This window comes from Hypomesus nipponensis, chromosome 20 (genome assembly GCF_054491055.1).
Source record: "Hypomesus nipponensis isolate SF chromosome 20, ASM5449105v1, whole genome shotgun sequence".
In the NCBI taxonomy this organism is placed as follows: domain Eukaryota; kingdom Metazoa; phylum Chordata; class Actinopteri; order Osmeriformes; family Osmeridae; genus Hypomesus; species Hypomesus nipponensis.
In genome coordinates this window covers 10,666,741-10,687,866 of record NC_140380.1, presented here as the reverse complement: position 1 = coordinate 10,687,866, position 21,126 = coordinate 10,666,741, and the positions used below count along the sequence as shown (strand labels likewise).

Below are 21,126 nucleotides of genomic sequence, written 5' to 3'. Positions count from 1 at the left end.
AGTCGGCCCCGCCGTCGCTGCATGAAGTCGAATACACCTATTGCTGCACCTTGCTGGTAAGAATAGTTTAACTGCGTCATAGCCCTTTAACACAATCATGTTTTTCAACCAATCAGATTTCAATGTCGCAACAACCTCACAACTGTTCAGGTAAGACTAGCATGGCTAGTAAAAATGTCTTCGTGTTATGTCTCTCGAGTCTAGAGGGTCATTTAAAACCATTTTGAGTTAAATAAAACAACTAAAACATGGTGTAACGTACAAACTAACTGCTGTACCTGCAGGTACCTACATTATCTACAGTACACCGAATCGTTTTGACGTTATCCGAGTTATTGAATTAGGCTAGCTGGTGGAATTGTTTGCTAAAGAGCTAGTGTAGCTAAGTCTAGCGGACGCCGGATACGGCATAGGTAGGTTGACGGAAAAAACTAAATCTGAAAACATTTTTTATGAAATATATAACACATAAACGGGGCAAACGTGAAAGTGTCTGAATATTTTATGAACTATATTTTAAAGCCTTTTCATGCACCAGTTAGAGTACGCTTAATCACTGCAGGGGTGCATAGCCTAGGTGGCGCTGCTACATTGAAGCTTCTATGGAAAGCTTCTTGTGCTTCTGATTTGGCTAAATTATATTTATTTCCTTCACATTCATGGATAATACATATATATTATATATAGGAGTATGCATTTACAATGTATTTTAGTTTTTTTTTATACTATTGTAACAAAAATGGGCTTTCAAAATGGGTCTCTGTAGTTGCAATCCTGCTATTTCAAACCATCCTGAACAAATATTTAATTCATGCTTACCCTCTGTAAATTAGGTCATCGGAATATCGATGTAAAAGAAAGAAACTAAGTAGATCATAATTAGCAATGACTTGGGGGTGGGAGGGAGCGTGAGGGGAACTCGTCCCTCAACACAGACAGTTTTCCAGTAATATTAAAGTTCAAACAAGGGTGTAGTCAGCACCATGTACAAAAACTCAAACGGGGATTCATGTGCACATCTAACCTATATGTTTGTAGATAATTAGGAGTTCCCCTGCCTGTATTTACTTGAGATCAATGAACTCTTCTCAATCACTACTGCACAGCACAGCTGGCAGTCATTGAAGTAATACAGGCAGTCATTCTCTGCCTTTTAAGTCCTGAATCATTAGCCTGGTTGTGAATTTACGGAGTGCATCAAAACATAGACTGCACATATCCTATAAATATATGAATGTTTTTTGGTATGTGTCGGATAGTCGTTGGGGCTTAGAACATGGACATAATAATACAGCCCAGTTAAATGTTGATCAGCGTTGACTATCAAACTATTGCAAATGCTGTCATAATGAAGATAATAATCTCCCCGTTTCGAAATGATTTCACCATTATTACTTTTCAACACAGGCAGACAATTTTAACGGCTGGTACATTTTTTGGATTGGTCTGATAAATATTTCATCACAGACCTGTGTGGTGCTGACTGTGGGTAAGAAGATCACAGTCAAGCTGCACAGTTTCTTTTTTAAGAAAACCAAAGAGAGTACCATCTGTTCCAATAGGAACCAGGGTGTGGTTTCTTTCTCATAATTACAACGTGGGATCACACTAAGATGAATCGGGATTTTCATATTTGTACTTTCAAGTTTTTTTTTTTTCTCCTCATGCGAATGGTAAAGGCTTGTCCGTTTTCTTGCTGAGTGCTAATGATGTCTTAAAGGCTCCTCTTGTGTTTGGCAGACCCACACTGTAGCACACAGACCATCAAACAATCAATATTTCAAAAGACCGTCTGGTCCAAAACTGGATTTGTCATACAGTATGTTTCAAAAATAACTGAAACAGGCTTAATGTGTGTGTACTTGTATAGTATTACGCGACTTAGGTGCAAAAGCGCAGGAAGTTAAATGACCCCTGCAACGTCAACTGTGCCACAACAGTTAAGCACTTTTTTCAAAGTCATTTTCCTTGGATTAGCATCTGTGAAGTGAAGTAGTTATAGAGGGGGATCAATGCAGTACTCCCAAAGCAAAGTAGCTTCAGAATTACGCCACTCTTCTCCAATATCAACACTTAGATAAGAGATGCAAAAGGATGTCCTGTTTTGGTTTGTCTGTAAACTGAGTCTAACTTGCGTGTAGTGTTGTATGACAAGAAGAGCCATGTCTTAGGTACAGTATTCAGATGTGACCTGACCATTTTGACCTTTTGCCATTGAATACAAGAAATGTGCTTGCCCCACTAATTAATAAGAGAGATAGACTATAGCAAGACTTATAATAAATCACAATGGCTATGCTATATGTAGCCTACATCAAACTCCCACACTCCAATTAATTAATGACAACGATTGGAAAAACATTAAAAACCTACATTCCAAATGACTAAGAAATTGATGTGTCTTTGAATTCTGTTTCTATGCTTTATTGTGAGGTGGTATCTATACCGGGGAGATTTCCCTATGCCAAAACCACTTCAGAAGGTCAGGACACAGCTACATTCTCTGCGGAATAAGTGGATTGAAAATTGTATAATAATTAGCAGGCATGGCTAGGCATAATTAACTAGCACGATCAACTGACATCTCATATTGACATGGAAATTAATTTAGCAGAATACATTCCCTTTCCAAGATAATAAGTACAAATATCAAATTAAATTCCACCTATGAGAAAGCACACTAACCCTTCTTCTGTACAGGTGAGAACTTTGTAGCAAGCATTGAAATGATTAAAAAAATATGTTTAGCTTCATGCTGAAAGTCAGTCATCTACAGCACAAAATAACCAGTCGGCCAAAGTGTTGAAAAATCAGCTAATGCTAAATAAGACTCTTAATGGAATAAAAACGATGACTAACCTTTGACAAGCCCCTCCCTGCCTTAATAGGATCAGTTTATCAGCCCATACACTCATATGATTTTCATGTGTTTTTTCACCAATGTGTTAGTTAAAAGTAATGTGTGGAAGTGTCAGCAATGTGCTGAATCTGAATGCTCTTAACTGGCGGCTAGTAGGCCTGAATATACTCATTTTCGCTCTTGCTGTTGCAATGGCAGTAACCAACATGCGTGGAAAATACAAAATAATCTAAAGATATCTACCACTGAATCACTATGTTGCTACCTCAACATACTATACTGTAAAATACACAGTCTGCATCAAATACAAAACATCTGTGCATCTTACAAACTGTATTTGTCGTGATATGAAAAGGCAAAAAAACAAACGAAAGGTGGATGCACATACAGGGTCCTGGGGAAGAACTGAAAACATGATTAATGATGTGACAGTTACCTACCTTGGTCCTCATTTTATTCAAGGCCAATGAATGTGCTCAGAGCACAAAGGATTGAATCCAGGGAATGATCAGGCTTTGTGTCACGTATTCTAACGTATTCTAATTTCCAAGTAAACAGCTGCCTCTGGTGTTAATGTCCTGGCTGGTAACCTATGTAGAATTCTTTATCTAAGGACACAGGACAGACCCAGGTGACCAAACGCAGCAACATGAAGCCTACAATTTGCATGAAGCCAAATGCATGTGAAAAGAATAAATTAATGAATGAGCATTTAAGGAGGGTTGGGTTTGTGTACACAACATACTGTAATTGTTTAGAAAGGGTAATTTGGCGATTTGTTATGGAGGATGGGTCAACAGAGGGACACGGTACAATGGACAGTCATGGGAATTTCTGTTTACACAAATAACTACAATTGTGTTGCATATCCACAGTAAAATTAATTTGTAAACTAGAGGGTACAATTTCTGAGGAAATTGTCAAGTGTGATTGTGTCCATTGCAGCTTGGGCAGTTAATTTCACCTCAAAAATATTGTTTTAAATGAATATCAAATGTCCAAAATGTTCATGCATGTGGAGAAAGAACACAAGGAAGTTTTCACGTGACTGAAATCATCCCAACAGTTACCTAAAGGACAAACACACAGCTGACATAATTATTGAAAAAAGTTTGGTTTATTAATGATGTAAATTGCACGGATAAAAAAAGTGTGTGTAAAAAGTGTACACATATTAGAGGCTTCTTGTTTAATTTCTGCTTTTATTTTTTCTTCATAGAGACGGTGTAGAGGGACAGGAAATATAGAGAGGCACAGAGAGAGAGGCACAGAGAGAGAGGCACAGAGAGAGAGGCACAGAGAGAGAGGCACAGAGAGAGAGGCACAGAGAGAGAGGCACAGAGAGAGAGAGGCGCACAGAGAGGCACAGAGAGAGAGAGGCACAGAGAGAGAGAGGCACAGAGAGAGAGAGGCACAGAGAGAGAGAGGCACAGAGAGAGAGAGGCACAGAGAGAGAGAGGCACAGAGAGAGAGAGGCACAGAGAGAGAGAGACGGAGAGAGAGAGACGGAGAGAGACAGACATGCAGCAAAGTTTCCAGGGGTAGATTCAATCCCAGGCCGCTACACTAAGGCCTTAGCCTTCTGGTGCACTTATCCGGTGAGCAACCAGGACACCGCAAGTGCAAATCTAGATCCTTAGTACTTATATAGTTCAGTTCACAACAATTAAGTAGTTTCTTACTTGCGCTTTAGAGGTACCAAACACCTCAGTTTCAGCCTTACTCTAAAAATCCAACTTTAATGGAATTTCTCCAAATGTTTTGTTAGGGTAGCCAGTATTTTTCAAAGAAGAAACAAAACAAAAAACCTTTAGCAAAGAATTGCTGGAATTAAATGTGTTTGGGGATCAGATGGCTGAGCGGTTAGGGAGTCGGACTATTAATCAGAAGGTTGTGGGTTTGATTCCCGGCCGTGCCAAATTACATTGTGTCCTTGGGCAAGGCACTTTACCCTACTTGCCTGGGGGGAATGTCCCTGTACTAACTGTAAGTCGCTCTGGATAAGAGCGTCTGCAAAATGACTCAATGTAAATGTTAAGCTGAGCGGGGTGTTAAACGTAAGGTTTTAACAAAAAACTAAAATAGTTTATGTACTGTATTTTTTCAAATAAATTGCATACGTCACATATTTCTAATTTAACCAAACATTTACAGTTTCACTTTGTCAGATAAAAAACAGACTGCTTAAAATGATTTGCTATGTAATTAGTTTTCAGTTTGTCAGCTCTCCCCAAATGGATAGTGTGTGCTGTGAGGTGTTCTGCATCATGACAGATGTCATCGGGACATGGTTGTGATGTCCCTAATTAGTTACTTAATACGTACTTTGGCGTTGCACATAATGAACACAATTAAACAAAAAAAGTTAATCTGAGTGGACTGCTAGTTAAGTCAGTGGTGATGAAAAATAACACACTACAAAACACCTTCCTCTCCTTACCGCCAACAATTTAAGCAGTGTTCAAAATCCCTCACAGCCGACCTCACAACACTCCAAATAAATCTGTCATTCCACTCGAAAAACTGATGTGGTTTAGTGAACCTACCATAGAGGGCACACAGCTTTAAGAAGGTTGCATAAACATTCCTATCACCTTTTTAGTGTCTTAAATTACATTTTCTAACAACTTTAATTATGCCTGTGGTATGGGTCTCATGCCTGTACATGAGATGATGATCTTGTAACTGCTGTGGCAGTTTATAGTTAGGTTGATCAGGCTGTTTCTTAACATACTTTTTTTCCAATCTCAAGCTTAGTTCATACATTTTCAAGTAAAGCTTTGTGTGGCTAGCCAGTAATATGAAAACTGGAAAATGAATGTGATCAACTTTTCAAGGTTCAAATTTTCGTATTTTGAGGTAAATGATCGTTCACGAGTCAAAGCCAAGAGAACAAAGAGGTGATCCCCTTTGTTACGACTCGTGAACTATTATTTTCAGTGTGTGATTTCAGAAATCACAGGTTATTTATTTACACAAACGACGTTTTTACAGCGCATACAAATGTAGCCACATTGTAAAACTAAATAGTCGATAGTTGTGCCTGGAGTCTTCCAGGATTCAAATAAATGCAATTTTTGTGGACTGTCCGAAATATAGAGCCGCCAGTTGCGGCTTACAAAAGGCAAAATTTGGCAAAACAGGACAGTGCTTTTCTCACCAACTCGCAGCCTGTGATACACATTTGATAAACGCGTTCACGTTTCAAGTAGGCTACAATCAAACTTCAGTCGTCATATTTTCCCAAATGCTTTTTTTGATCTAACATATCGTGTTCCAAACTAAAGTTCGTATTTGTCAATAATGATGTGCCACACATCCAGTTTATGTACCATGATCAAAACATCAGTGTGTTTTATGTAACCTAATCACATTTTAACTTCACGTTTGGAGACATTTTAAAATATGTGTGATTAATACACGCTCTAATCCAATCAACAGTTTATATCATCAACATGATGCCACTGCGCATGGTAGTTGATGTACACTTAATGTAAAGGTTAACCAAATACAAATATATAAAGTAGCTAAAATACACTGGTACCATTAACATTTTAATAGGGGATTAAAACAATGAAATGACTCAAACTTACTGACATCAATAGCATTTCCAACAATCTCTGATCAATACAGAAGTCTAGGGTGACTCCCTAGCCTTCGATTACAAGTAATACAGTTCATCAGGTTTTGCAAAACATGTGTCATTACAAAGATCACATCTGAACAACAATAAAAAGTACAAGCTGATATTTATATGCTGTAATTTAGTGCTGAGTACAAAGTGAACATTGCTGCTTAAATCAAACCAGTTACAGTTTTGACTTGTTCTTGTTCATAGGGAGAGAGGTTAAAAGTAGTCGAATAATTCGCTTGTGCATTTAATGTAGATGGGGACATACTAGAAGGCTTTATTTGCAATTTGCTAAAATGATTGACATCAAAAGTAAACTTTGAAAAGGACTGGCAGAGGGGAAATAAATACATTATGACAATGTGAATAAAGAATTTACCAAAAATAGGAGCGTCTCACACTACATTTCACATGTCAAAATAACCCTTTTGAAACCGATGGCATATCTTTAACACACACTGAAAATCTGATGTAATATTGTAATATTCACCAACCCTCAAGTTTTTTTTTTCTTTTTAAATAAATAAAATACAAATCCGTGCTTGTTAAAGCCAGAATAACATGTTTTGACTAAAGCTGAAACTTGGTGCCCTACAGTGACCCTAAATCAAGGACAGGCATGAAATCATGATCATGTCAATACTTTTTGAGATCAATTAGTAAGATAAACACATAGAAAATGCCTGCTTTTAATTATATTACTCCATTTATACCATCAGCTTGCTTAGTATGTCCCAACACTTACTTTAAAATAATTTGTGTTTAGCTAGGCTGTTTATGGTGATACTGCCTCAAAAATGTCTACTGTGACTAATGTCTGATTAGCGCCTTTGGCAGTTTTAATATGGGAAACACAGTAGTCACTGCTGCATGATTTTGCCTAAAATGATTTTCACATGACATTGTATATAGTGAATGGGGTTGTTACTTTGTTGCATACAACTGTAAAAATACAGTAAAATTTAACAATCACATTGCATTTTTTCCATATTTTGTCAACATAATAAAAAAAACATGGTATATTACAGATATTTAACAGGACATGACACACCAGTAATCTGAATTTACACCTCAATATTGGGCAAAAATCATTCAACTATGAAGTACATCACTTTTTTTTTTCTTCCTGTCTTCCCTTCAAACATACAAAAAGGTTAGGAAACAAACCTCCTCGTACAGCTGCTCCCTTAGTTACCAGCCCATCCTCACCCCTGGCAACGGCTCATCGTCCGCCCCTTCAAAATCAGACGCAGAGCTGAAAAGAAAGAAAAGTGCAAACCAAAGGTGTTCTCGCGATTTCCTGTCTTCTTAGCGGAACTAAAAGTTCGTGTCTGTGGCGGATCCACACACTGAGAAACTTGAGGTTGATGTGTCAAAACTTGAGCAGGTACAACAACGTAACAGTCAGCAGAAGGCTTAGAGAGCAGGGGGGGAACAGGGCGGCCTTGTTGACGTCATGCATGGCTCCTGGCCCTGGAGGAGAGACAGTCATGGTCAATATCAACCACAGAGCAACGGCTCACCACACAGGGTACTGACACAAACAGCAGTGTTCAAATAAACTGTTAGCTTAGCTAAGCTACCCTTCAAGCTAACTTGAAACGATTTAAGACAAATACATTTCTGCAACACAACTTCCACGTGAAATAGTATATACTGTGTGGGATTATTCATTCGTGTTTTTGTTGATCCAGGTATGAAGTTGTAAAACAGTAACTCTGACTGACCGTAGAGGATGATGCTGGCGTTAGTGATTCCCATTGTGTTCCTCGCAACACACGTGTAGTTTCCATAGTCTTCTTCTGATATGTTAAAGAAAATCAGCATGGATTGTTTACCCTGGTTCTCTATCTTCACCCCATCCAGTCCATTGGAGAGCCTGCAAGAGACACATTCAAGTCACAGACCCTGTAGTTAGTCAAAACACTCAACCTTCAACTAAGACTCACTGGAGAGAAAAAACTAACTAGTAGCAGTGTCCTACAGGGTTAAAAACCTCACCAAGTCTACAGGAACTGCCCTCATAAGATACATACATCCATATATAACTGTATTAAAACTGTGGGTGCACTGCACTGTCTGAAAGCCCATAAAACCATGTGTCCTTGAAAAGTTCAAGTCTGTTATGTGTGCAGAATCTCGCGTGACCTTGAACATACTCAGTCACTGAGAAGAAACAAGCTTCACAAACACTCGACGCTGCTTGTTGAGCAGCTGAAGTCTGCAACAAACAATCTTATGTTTTCTCAGTGGCCGCATCGCTAATATAACCATGGCTCACTGGACTGCGCCGGTTTATTTCGGAACAATATTCTTTTGCAAAGCGTTCTTGTTCATTATAACTCCCCCTTCCTCTACTAGCTCAGAGGTTGTCCAAGCAACACAGCCCCATTGACAAACTAATTATGCGAGAATAATAATGCTTGGTAGCCACGAATAGTAAAAGATCCCTCTCTCAGTCTTTCTGTTTCTCCCTTCCCCCTCTCTCTCTCTCTCTCTCCCCCCCCCCCCCCAACTCAGAGTTAAGGAACAACCTTCCAGACACTCACCTCCTTTCCTCCTTGTACCACTCAAAATCCGCTCTCGGCACAGCCGAGGCCTCACACTGTAATACTCCTTTTTGTCCCACTGGGGCTCCTGTACTTCTGGCCTTGGAAATGGAGGGTGGATCTGCATCACACAAGGCAGGGTTGGATTTTATTTTTCATCAACAAAAGGATTTGAAGAGTTCTCTAGGATGAGTAGGGTGTGTTATATATTGTTTTATGTCAGAGTTGTTTATACTGTCGCCTCTAGAAGGTTAGAGAGTTCAATTTCTGCTTGAAGTCTAAAGGTGCTGAGGTAAGTTCTCTCACGGGCCATCCTCTGTGGAGGATGTGTGTTCTACCACACTCACATGGGTGCTTCCGCTAAAAACCCTCAATAAAAACATGCAGAACAGATTGGTGTACTGCGCATCTACCTGACATATGTGACAACATGACGCCCAATAAAGATTTCAGACCATAGAAAAGCCTGTATTCTGTGCAGTTTTGGTTCTTACAGTTGACGATAACTTGGACAGTCCTCACATCAGGCTCAGAGATGTCGTTGGAGGAGATGCATTCATAATGCCCTGACTGCTCCTTGGTCACCGCTTTCAAATCCACCACTTCTCCCTCGTTGACAAACATTTGTCCTGAAAAATAGAACATGTTTTGCTTAAGCTGCATCAACAGCAACTGACAGCATGCCTTCCAAAAACAAAAACTGCATCACTCGAGAAGGTGAAAGGTATAACAGTCACAAGCAAGAACATCACATAGAAGACATCATAGAAAAGGTAAGAGAAAGATGGCAAACGACACCCTGGTTCTTCCCACATAGGTGACGTTCACAAACAGATCAGATTGAAAATGAATCCTTATGTTGCTTTTCCCTGGATGCGTTGAAGCATAGAAAACGGTGGAAATGAAATTATAAGCTCTAATTGATGAATCAGAAGCCTGTACTCATGAAAATCATAATAAATGATGTTTAATTGCACAGGCACGCGTGTGCGAATGCGCCTAGGTGTGATAATGTAGCTAAAAAGGGAAAGAAAAACATATTTACTTGAGAGATAACCTAAACCCAATCAGTGGGAAATGTCACTTCACACAATAACTCCACATTAGCAAGATCTCATTATTTTCCCCGCGCTCAGACCAACAGCTCTACCAGCAGCTGATTTGGGATATTGGTGAGAAGGTTCTGGGCCGATCAGTGTGGAGCTTTTAACTCAAATGTGGGCTGGTGGGGGCATTGCGACTGGAATTACAGATAATTGAATATTTTCATTACGCATATCTACATTTATGAGGAGAAGAAATTGGAAACTGAGCTATTGGCTATTATTTTTTTTATTTATTTTTTACTTTTTATGGTTGCAGGCGATGTTGGTGTGAGTGATGGTCAAGGTTATTCTCAAATAGTTCCAGTTTTGAGGGAGAATCTGGGTGTAGTATTTCATCCCTCACCCCAGCCAGAGCAGTGATTTGGCTGGGGGCCAAAGCCAAATAAACACATGTTTATAACCTGCTGAATCAGTCAGATTGCTCTGTCTTATAAACATTCACCCTACAAGACAATTCACATGTATGTGTCAATCAACGTATAATATCGGCAAATGAGTTATACACTTAGTATAATCAATTTCATAGGCTTCTCCAAAGTTTTTAATCATGTGTTCTTTTAAGATTATTATCTTGACCTTGTTTGATTCTAAAGATATTTCTACAGACGTCAACACACCATACGGCCATGACAAGCTGCACTTACAGTATACTTTGATCCTTGACTGAGTGATGAGATGTAGTTTAGTCACGCTGAGACAATGAATACTTAGTATGTTGGAAGAGTTTGCGTTGTTTTGTATTATTCTCTGTTTCACTCACCCTGTCCTTGTTCTGCACACAACCCTGTCACAAACGCTACCGTATATATATATATATATATATATATATATATATATATATATATAATCCTATTCCTTTTTCCCCACAACTCTGCAGAAAAATTCAACAACTCGGGTATGCAATTAAGAATAATTAATGGTTGCTGAAATTTTTTCTGCTGTAGAACGAGTTGTCTTAGCAACCAAGGCTATTACACCCTTCACAGTTGCTTTAGCGCACAGAGGTGGTTGTCATGCTAGTTCCTCAACATTTGAGGATGTGGAAAGTACAGGCACTGGAAATCATTTCTATACAATACTTAAAACATATGTCTTATGAAATAGCAGGTACTTCTTAGATGTATGGTTGCTTTTTGGCATGTCTTTTCTTGACTCTTGGTTTTGTCAATGCATGACTGGCACTGGCTTAATGGGATTAGGGCTACATTTCACATCAGGTACATTTTGAAAATACAGTAATTAATCCACTGTTAATTAACTGTCCACTGTTATCTGACGTCTAATCTGCTGTGCAAGTCATTATCACAATTCTTAGTTTCGAGGCATAAGAATGGTCTGTGGATACATTTTTTTTTTGACAGATCACTGCATTAAAATAGGTTCCATGGTATAAACTATAGTTTAGCCCAGAGGTCTTCAGCCCTGGTCCTCAGGGACCCCCTGTCCTGCACGTTTTAGATGTTTCCCTGCTCCAACACCTGATTCTAATGAATGGGTCATTATCCAGCTCTGCAGAAGCCTGTTGACGACCATTCATTTGAATCAGGTGTGTTGGAGCAGGGAAACATCTAAAACATGCAGGGCAGGGTGTCCCTCAGGACCAGGGTTAAAGACCTCTGGTTTAGCCTATTGTTACTAACGTTGGACAAATGTTTCAACACAGGCTGTTCCACTACTATCTTTTTTTTATTGAGTGATTTCTTCTCCCCCTCCATCTACAGATTGATGTTTTCGATATCAAACATGCAAAAAAATGGACAAGCCTTGGCAGTTGCAGATTACCTATATGACTTTACGCTATAGGCTACACACTTCGTAAAAAACTTAAGTCCATAAGACTATACCATTAAATATTTTTTGGTTACAAGATCACTGCAAAGTTTAGTTTGGACTACAAACAGTAGCAGATTCACCTTCTGACTATATATGCCAGGTGAGGCCAATGAAACAGCATGCCTTGCAACATAGTTACTCATACAGCGGACTGGTGCATCTTACGATACTGCTAATTAAAATGCTTAACAGACAATGACGGTAACATGAAATGTGCTGTTCCAACACAGTGAAACATCAATGTTGCTTCCGCAGTGCAATTACAGTGCATTTTCAGGACTAGTTTGTTTGAGGTAAGGTTGACTGCCTGCAGTTTTTCCAGATTGTGTACCGGCATTTAACACCTCAAAGCAGCGAATCCTCCTTTAATCTGCCAATGGACCTGGACGAGGGAAAGACTGTTATCTTCTGTTTATCCAAGAAGTTTGTTTTCCTTATCACTCTTCAAAACTAATATCTCGGAAGTAAGGAGGTAGAGGAATGTGTTCACATTTGTGCTAGTGAACAGATATCTTGTGTGATAATAATGGTTGCTAGCTAGCGTATGTGATCTGCAAGTAAAATCACTAAAGTTTTAATAGTAGCGCAGTGTCCGTTGGTGGCTTGTGAGATCAATGTCTCCATATCTCAGCGCGGAACAATATGGCACCTTCGTGTATTTAAATGTATTTGTCGCAAACTGCTGGTCTTCATTTCCTCCTCCAGTATAGCTAGCCCTTCTCATGATAGCCCAAACACATTATTATGATTAGCATCAACACTAGTGGCTCGCAATGTTACATTCAGGAAAGTTAGTCTGAAGCGCTGATGCTTGTCCAAGAGGTGGCGTTCCGTAAGGGAATAAGTGTTTTTTTGGTTTTATGAACATTAACATGGGTTGCAATATTACACACATACATTGCCTCTGTCAGTAAAATAAATAATAAAGTGATGTTAAAAATAAATGCCCAACGTGGTATTCTCAGCCTTTCCCTGCTCTGAGGTAGTAATTAACTGAGGCAAGGAACCAAGTTCTACTCGAAAGAATTAGTTCAATCCTGGCATCAAACCAGTGCAACAATCTTACTTTGTAATGTAGCTAATCTTTGTCCTCCAGCGTCAGTTACTGGCTACGGCTGATAAAAAACAGTGAAGTTCTGTGTCAATTAAATCTAATTACTTATTCAATTGTGATTATAGTTATAGTCTTCAACTTTTGCCACTGAACTATGCAGTAGACAGAAGAAGCCACTATGGTTATTAAAAGTTTATAATGTCAGTTATTAATCTGAAGCATTCCAAGACGAATGACTGGCAGTGTAAACCAACCAGCTGTTAGAACCTCACATTCACAAAGCCTGCAGTGATCAGATATGTCACAAAAGCATAAATGCCTGAGGACATGCAGCAACTTTTCAAACTGTACGATATAGATTCCAAGCTCTGAAAGTCCTGGGTTTGAACACTTTTTTTAAATGCTTAAATATTCCATGCTCATTATTTATTGGACTGTATGTGCAGACCCAATACTTGCACACTCACTTTTGAAGTGAATCAAATTAATAAATAATTTTCTTGTTAATGTTATTAATTTCTGCGTTTGCAGGCATGCATGCACAAAACAGCTGGGAACCAACAGCACAAACTGAATTGATGTATTATTCTTTATTATCACATTTAGTATTAATTATTATATTTATAGACATGTGGCCTGCATACACTAGGGACTACTTGTGTACAAACTTCTTACTATAGACATTTTGCCTTCGAAACAACCAATATATTGAAGAAAATAAGTTCTCCCTTAGAAACCTTCAAAACAGACTGCTTTGAGAGCTGAGGAAAGTATTTCTGGCGTACTTGAAAAAAGGACCACATCACCCTTCTGTTCCAAACTGCTGATTCCTGTATCCACTTGGACCGCATGCTCTTAAAAGCTCAACCGGTCATTTGTTCCTCATCCAACTGGTCACTATCCTACCCTCATCCAACTGGTCACTATGCTACCCTCATCCAACTGGTCACTATGCTACCCTCATCCAACTGGTCACTATCCTACCTTCATCCAACTGGTCACTATGTTACCCTCATCCAACTGGTCACTATGTTACCCTCAACCAACTGGTCACTATCCTACCCTCATCCAACTGGTCACTATCCTACCCTCATCCAACTGGTTACTATGTTACCCTCATCCAACTGGTCACTATGTTACCCTCATCCAACTGTTCACTATCCTATCCTCATCCAACTGGTCACTATCTTACCCTCATCCAACTGGTCACTTTCCTACCCTCATTCAGCTGCCATCTGTCCTTGGTATACCATAATCTGTCACACACACACATACTTTCACCTGACGTTAGACCAACTGTAAAGTAAGGGACTTGAAATTGACATAAAGAGTGCTCGCTAATAACGTCTGCAGGCTTCAAACCGCTCAAGCCTGGCTTGAGATGTCAACTCTTAGCTTCTGATATACTCTTGATGAAACGAGTCATTTCCATCCAGAGCCATTATGTGCTGCAAGTCCAACAGGGTTCCAGGGTTGTCATGGCAATGGCAGAAAAATCTAGCCCATCGTACTGTGGTCTGAAGCCACATCAAAGAGCTATGGTATGGTATAGTGAAGGAGGAACAAGGTGTTCAAGTATGCTTACTGCCTATCTGACAAACTCAACAATCAGCACTGCAAACAAAGGCTCAAAAGCTACAAAAGGTCTATGTACACAAGTCATAACAGGGTATGTTTTTGTCATGATGAGGGCTGGTTTCAACATCTCAATAACCCTCTCTTGCTCTGCCTCCTTGGAAGGCCTTCATTTTCGTACGTTTGGTGGAAGTTACAACAATGAAAAAGATTTCTACGATTTATGAAGACTTGAAAGTGTTCTGGGGAGGATCTTAGATGCTGTTTAAGAGCATGATGGATGATTCAAAGATCAATAATGCATGTTTTTCTCTTCACACCTCACAGAACATCCCTTTAAAGAACGTTCGACTGAGCTTGTTTGTGGCAATGGAACCCACACAAGAGAGAACCCCTCTCTTTACCCAGGCCCTGATCCAGTAGAGCAAGCAAGGTACAAACAGATTCAAGATATTTCCGCTCCACGTCATTTAGCAGATGCTCTTATCCAGAGCGATTTACAGTAAGTACAGGGACGTTTCCCCCGAGGAAGGTAGGGTTGTGTAGGCAAGTGCCTTGCCTAAGGACACAACTCATTTGGCACAGTGGGGAATCGATCCGTCTCCATCCATCTGTCTCCCCTACACCATATCTGTCATTAAAAATGGTTCTTGGCATATTAAAACCCTTCCTCTGAAACAGTGTGTAGTTTAACCTCTTCCCTCGCTGCCCTTTCCTTCCCTGGCTGACTAACAGACACAGAGGTACTGCGGTGGTTCTACCTCTCTGTCACTGCCGTTAGGAGGAAACGAATATGAAAACATTACAGGATGACATTCTGTTCATAATGAGATTCCGGAGCGCTAATGATTTCATAATAAACCATTGACCATTATTAATGTTTGTCAACACATCTAATTGTGATATGCAATCATCCCTGGATAGCTCATAATAGGTTTTCAATGTGCGATGATGACTTTTGTCTGCGTAAACCAATTAAAGGACTGCTGACACGTTATATGGGGGTAGTTATGCTTGAAGTAATGTGAGGGCACCAGTCAGGCCCATTTCATACGAGACAAAGTATTTTCAAAGCAGGATTGGGGATCCCATGATGCCAAACTGTTAACTTCTGTTCATTACCCATCTGTCTCGTTATACAGAATGTACTGTATACGTAGAACAAAGAATACGTGAATTTGCTTTGATGGTAGGATGGATTGAGATAGCATGCTATGTTGAAAATGTAATCATCTGATTTAGTATTATACTTGTCCTGCATCATTACTGCATCGCTGCAACAAAAACTTGATGTATGGTATTGCAGGTCATCAACTTGTCGTTCAGATGTATGTGAAGTGGTTGTTGCAACACCCTTTTAAAGATGAATCTCTACTATTGACCTATTGCAAGTCACCATCCATACACACACACACACACACACCATATGATGATAAACTGGTGAAGTGCATTTCAGACATGAACCATTAAAACACTGACAATATTGGGTGACATTGTCACGTTCTTTTTTCTTTTCCTTTTTCTCTCGTCATTAGTGGTAAAAAACAACAATCAAGTGTCCATTTGATTAATGGTATTGTGACATCAAGGGACATTAATGACATAGAAAGACGCAGAATGATTTTGATTGCATATTGAGTAACTGTTCCAAACGCCAATAAAACAGTGGTGGTTACTATGCCCTGGTGGGGTGAATCATATCTCATATCACACACCACCCTCCCCCTTGCCCAATCAGCTTGTGGATAAGTAATAGGTCACCATGGTGACACTGTTCAACCTGACCAATCATCACCCTCGAAACCTTTCTTTGGTCTTCCTCCAAGCTCCAACCTGGCTCACAACAAATCGCCTCAGCGCATTTATAAATACATCTTCATTAGGACAGTCAGTCATAGACCAGACAGGGTCTAATTACAACTGGGTTTTGATTACTGACTGCCAATCAATTACTCTAATATAATGCCTCTCCCCTTGAGATGCCTGGGAGAGTGATTACTGGATCATTGGAAGCCTGTCTCTAGGCTGTTGTGGAGGGGTTCATCTCAGAGGTGTAAACAGCAGGAGAGAAAGAAGGAGAGAGAGAAACACCTGACAGACCCTCCAGAGTGCTCTGCCATCCGTTTTACCTCCTCTCCCTTTCTTCCTCCTCCGCTAGTGTGGACAGGGATGTTTGGAAACATCCTTTTGTACCAGGAATAGGAGACATCTATATGATTTATGCACATTTACAGCTCAGCTGTGGCACTTGAATATTTGTGTGGTCTTTTTGAACTGAGTGAGTTTCACAGGCTTGCCAGTGGTGTTCTTGAATAAGCAAAGGGGATGTTTGTATTTTGTAAGCAGCCACCAATTTACAAACCAAAAAGGCTTCCAGTTCTTTTTCTACTGCTGGTAATAACCTGATAGAGCTCCAGAACCACAGAAGCATTTGTATCTCGCCAGGTACGTTTTTGGAAACGGCTAATATAAAAAAACAGGCAAAGCTGCATGAGACTCTGAAGACGTAACTGAACAATTTGATTCCTGGAGGTTTTAAACATCATACATTTTCTGACACTTCCACCCGTATGTATGTATGTATGTATGTATATATGTATAGGGCCTATATTTTTTAATACTGTACTTTCATGCCTGTCGCATTCTACAATTAAAGATGACGGGAGCGCTGCGGCAACTGCATTTCCCCCCTAAAGGTCTGTACTTATCAGGTACTGAGCCGGGAGCCCCACACATGCCTGAAACGTAGGGGGAAATGGTAATCCCAGGGCACGTGGTTGAACCAGCTAGTTAATCGCACCTGATGATAATTAATAACGAACCCCCGCAAGTAAGGCGTTCAAGCGACGAGGCTTTTGCGGCGGCTCGCTCCTGCGAGGTGGAAAGGCCCGCGCTGGGATGCAAGTCACACATTTAAGGTGGTGAGGAGAGAGATAAGAGGTAGAGAATGATGCGATCTGGGAAAACGTGTTCTGTTCAGGCTTCATCAGGTATGCGACTGGTTTAATAACATGGAAAAAAGGGAGTGATTGCGCGTGAAACGCAGCATAACAGGGCTCAGTAATGACGTGGTGCGGGAGAGGTAATATGGTGCAGGGGCCCCCGAGACCACAACCCATTAGCCAGTGCTTCAGGGACCAGAGAGGTACAGTGTATTGAACTGTTCATTAACATTTTTTATTTCCTCTGAATTCCACAAGAAAGGGGGAAGTTGAGGAACACTGTAGCAATGCCCGTGGGATTGTAATGGCTGAGGCTAGACTGGGAGAGAGAAAGGAGGTTAGAGACTATTGAGTGAACCAAGAGGACTGTGTGAAAGCAAGCACAAGGGTACAGTTGGGTCTCATTGAGAAAGCCGTCGGAATGCAATTTAATCTTTCAACTCTAAAGTATTCAGCACCGCGGCAGAGCACAAACTGAGTGCTTTACGTTGAATAGGGTCGTTTGTTTTGTTAGCGTTACAAGTAAAGATGGATATTGTACGTCATCCACAGTGTACCACACGACACGCTGGTAAAGGGCGACACCTGAGTGTGTAGCTCAAATCCACACATATTCAATCAGGTTCCTCAGCAGCACTGGGAAAATAAAAAGTAACTTAACATTGAATTCTTCAAATAGTGAAAGCACTCACAGTGTCCAACTAAAAGCCTTGGAAATCCACATTTAACTGCATAATCACCATTCCAATTAAGTCTCCCACTCGACGTCAAAACGAAACATTGAATTTTAGTAGCTTAAGCCTCAACTGGTTGACAGGCTGTGACTTTCAAGGTAAGTGACTGGAACCTGCGTTTTTATAACAAAAGTCTGACAGCATCTCAGTGTGTTCCCTTTTCACCTGTCTTCAGATGGACCTGAAAGTCCCTGTCACCTGTGGGGGGGGAAGTGGGGGCGACTGCATCAGGACGTCGGATGGGAGAGGACACCTGTCACCCTGGGCTTGTCACCGAGAGAGCTTTCGCTTAGCGAGAACACACAGGAGAGAAATGAGGGGTTGGTAGTCTCTGAACTTCCGGAAATTCCCTGTGCAAAACTCAAGTCGGCTTATCAGCTTGGTGGAGATTTTAACTGTCTTATTCATGTGATATTTGGTAAATTGGTCACCCAAATTGTGAAATATTTTGTCAAAATGAGTGCAGTGTGTTGAGAACTATTGAGCTTTGTGTTTCAGGGGGTTCAAAAACAGATTTTCTTTTTCTGCTGCAGCTCACTGGAACAGTAATTGGTCTGATTTAGCTTCCCTTCTTCTAAAATCTAGTTATAGCACAGTCAACACCATAGTGTTAATGGGAATATATCTAAAAACTACATGTGGTAATGTAGCCCCTCTAAAACCTGTAATCATACATTTTACAACATTTAATCAATACTGTATTCATATTTTTCAAACATTGGCATGAGAGCAATTTCCATAAATGTAAAAAATGCTGTCTAGGCGTAGACCTTTATCTGCTCTATCAGTATCCGTAGCTAATTAACCACGTTGCTTTCAATTAAACAACCCATTCGTATTCCACTACAGCTCTGGAGCTAACCAGAGCTATCAAACACTGCATGCATAAACACCGGACATGATTCTGTTATATTTAATAGGCAGTGTTCTTGGTTATACGTTTAACAATTCGTAATTGGCCACTGACAATCATCCATTGATCTATCCAGCACATCTAAGACAGTCATGACACGCAAGCCTCCCTTGACTCTGCTACAGTGATAGGGTCAGGCTATTTATCTCTGGAAGATAACACCTTAAAAGACACATGGGCGTCCATTCACTGTAGATAAAGCTTAAATAATTTCAACAAAGGCCAACATAGGCTGCAGTCTTTACATGCAGTTTGAGACTTCCGAGACACCCTCTTCAGATTGAGGGAGACCAGTGTCTGGATAATAAAGCGTGAGACAGATAAAAGTCACCAGGCGCAGACGGGTCAATACAACTTGAAAAGAATACAGTTGATGAAAGGAAATACAATTATTTCAACTACTACTTAAAACCCCATCGGTTGTCAGTGCATTTTTGTCAAACACTGTTACTTTTGATATGGAATGTTTATATAAAAGTGCTAAAAAATAAATGAATATGAGCGGTTTTACTGAGAAAAGACCATAAATAATGCTACTATAGATTCCCACATCAAACATGCTGTATGTTGCCAGAAGCTAACAGCAATCCAGACATGAGTTGAATGAAAGTCATGGGCTCCCTCTTTACTCCTGAGACAATATTTAACAATATTCCCTGAAGGGATTGTTATATAATTTTACCGTTTACAGAGAGCCTTTTATATTCTTTACATTGGCCCTAGGTTTCAGAATTGTTAATTAGGAAAAATAAGAAAATAATGAATATAACTGACATCAAAATGTTTTAGAAACTGACACTGACAATATAGCATATTAAAATGGCTATGAGATTCTCTAGGATAAAATGACCAAAGGTGAAATTAGCAAAGGGGTCAGTATGTGTGTTTTGGAAGAAATTTGCAAATGGGGTTAGTATGTGTGTTTTAGATGAATTGACCAAAGATGAAATTACCAAAGGGGTGATTTTGTTTGTTTTGGATGGAAAACGACCGAAAAATGACCAAAGGGGTTTGCATGTGTGTTTTGGATGAAATGACCAAAGGGGTTAGCATGTCTGTTTTGGATGGAAAAACCAAAGGGGGTTAGTATGTGTGTTTTGGATGAAATGAGCAAAGGAGAAATTAGCAAAGGGGTTAGGTATGTGTGTTTTGGATTAATTGACCAAAGAGGAAATTACCAAAGGGGTTAGTATGTGTTTTTTGGATGAAATAAAAGGTGTTAGTATGTGTGTTTTGGATGAAATAAAGGGGTTAGTATGTGTGTTTTGGATGAACTAAAGGGGTTAGTATGTGTGTTTTGGATGAAATAAAGGGGTTAGTATGTGTGTTTTGGATGAACTAAAGGGGTTACTAAGTGTGTTTTGGATTAAATAAAGGGGTTAGTATGTGTGTTTTGGATGAACTAAAGGGGTTAGTATGTGTGTTTTGGATGAAATGACCAAAGTCCCGCATCAGATTCAAGACCCTGGTACTGACCTTCCGCGCAGTGAACAGGACTGCACCCGACTACATCAAGTCTCTCCTGCAGCCTTACACCCCCACCCGCCACCTACGGTCTTCTTCAGACAACTGCCTGGTGGTCCCACTGCTCAAGACCGCCCAGTCCCAACACAAGCTCTTCTCCTGCCTGGCCCCCCAGTGGTGGAATCAACTCCCCACCTCCATCAGAGACACAGACTGTCTCTCCACCTTCAAGAGAAGGCTCAAGACGCACTTATTCCGGGAGTACAACGGTACTTAGGAATGGTTTGCTGAACCCAATGCTAGTTTCCTCGAGGATCACAATGACTCTTGCTTAGAGACTTGTTGCTCTTGTTGGTTAGTGGCAACTGATTTAAACCGTTGTATTCGCTGCAAAATATTCTATTTTAGTTAATCGTATTTTTATTATTACTGTTGCTGCTTTTTCTACAGGTACATTTGGACTTA

General features: G+C 40.1%; 1 protein-coding gene and 1 long non-coding RNA gene across 3 annotated transcripts in view; one reads left to right on the top strand and one right to left on the bottom strand.

The window, feature by feature from the left end:
- The first annotated feature begins 115 nt into the window (after window positions 1-115).
- LOC146246390 (uncharacterized) lies at window positions 116-15,551 on the top strand. Its single transcript, XR_014734550.1, has 3 exons — window positions 116-150; window positions 14,936-15,041; window positions 15,344-15,551. It is a non-coding gene; the product is annotated as an uncharacterized LOC146246390 (long non-coding RNA).
- opcml (opioid binding protein/cell adhesion molecule-like) overlaps window positions 6,390-21,126 on the bottom strand; it is a 119,141-nt gene continuing 104,404 nt past the window's right edge. For both annotated transcript variants that reach the window (XM_084683794.1, XM_084683793.1), the window contains 4 exons: window positions 9,535-9,669; window positions 9,041-9,161; window positions 8,219-8,370; window positions 6,390-7,964 (listed from right to left, as the gene is read on the bottom strand). In XM_084683794.1, the coding sequence (XP_084539920.1) occupies window positions 7,864-7,964; window positions 8,219-8,370; window positions 9,041-9,161; window positions 9,535-9,669 (509 nt within the window). In that variant the 3' untranslated portion in view covers window positions 6,390-7,863. The remainder of the gene's footprint in view (window positions 7,965-8,218; window positions 8,371-9,040; window positions 9,162-9,534; window positions 9,670-21,126) is intronic.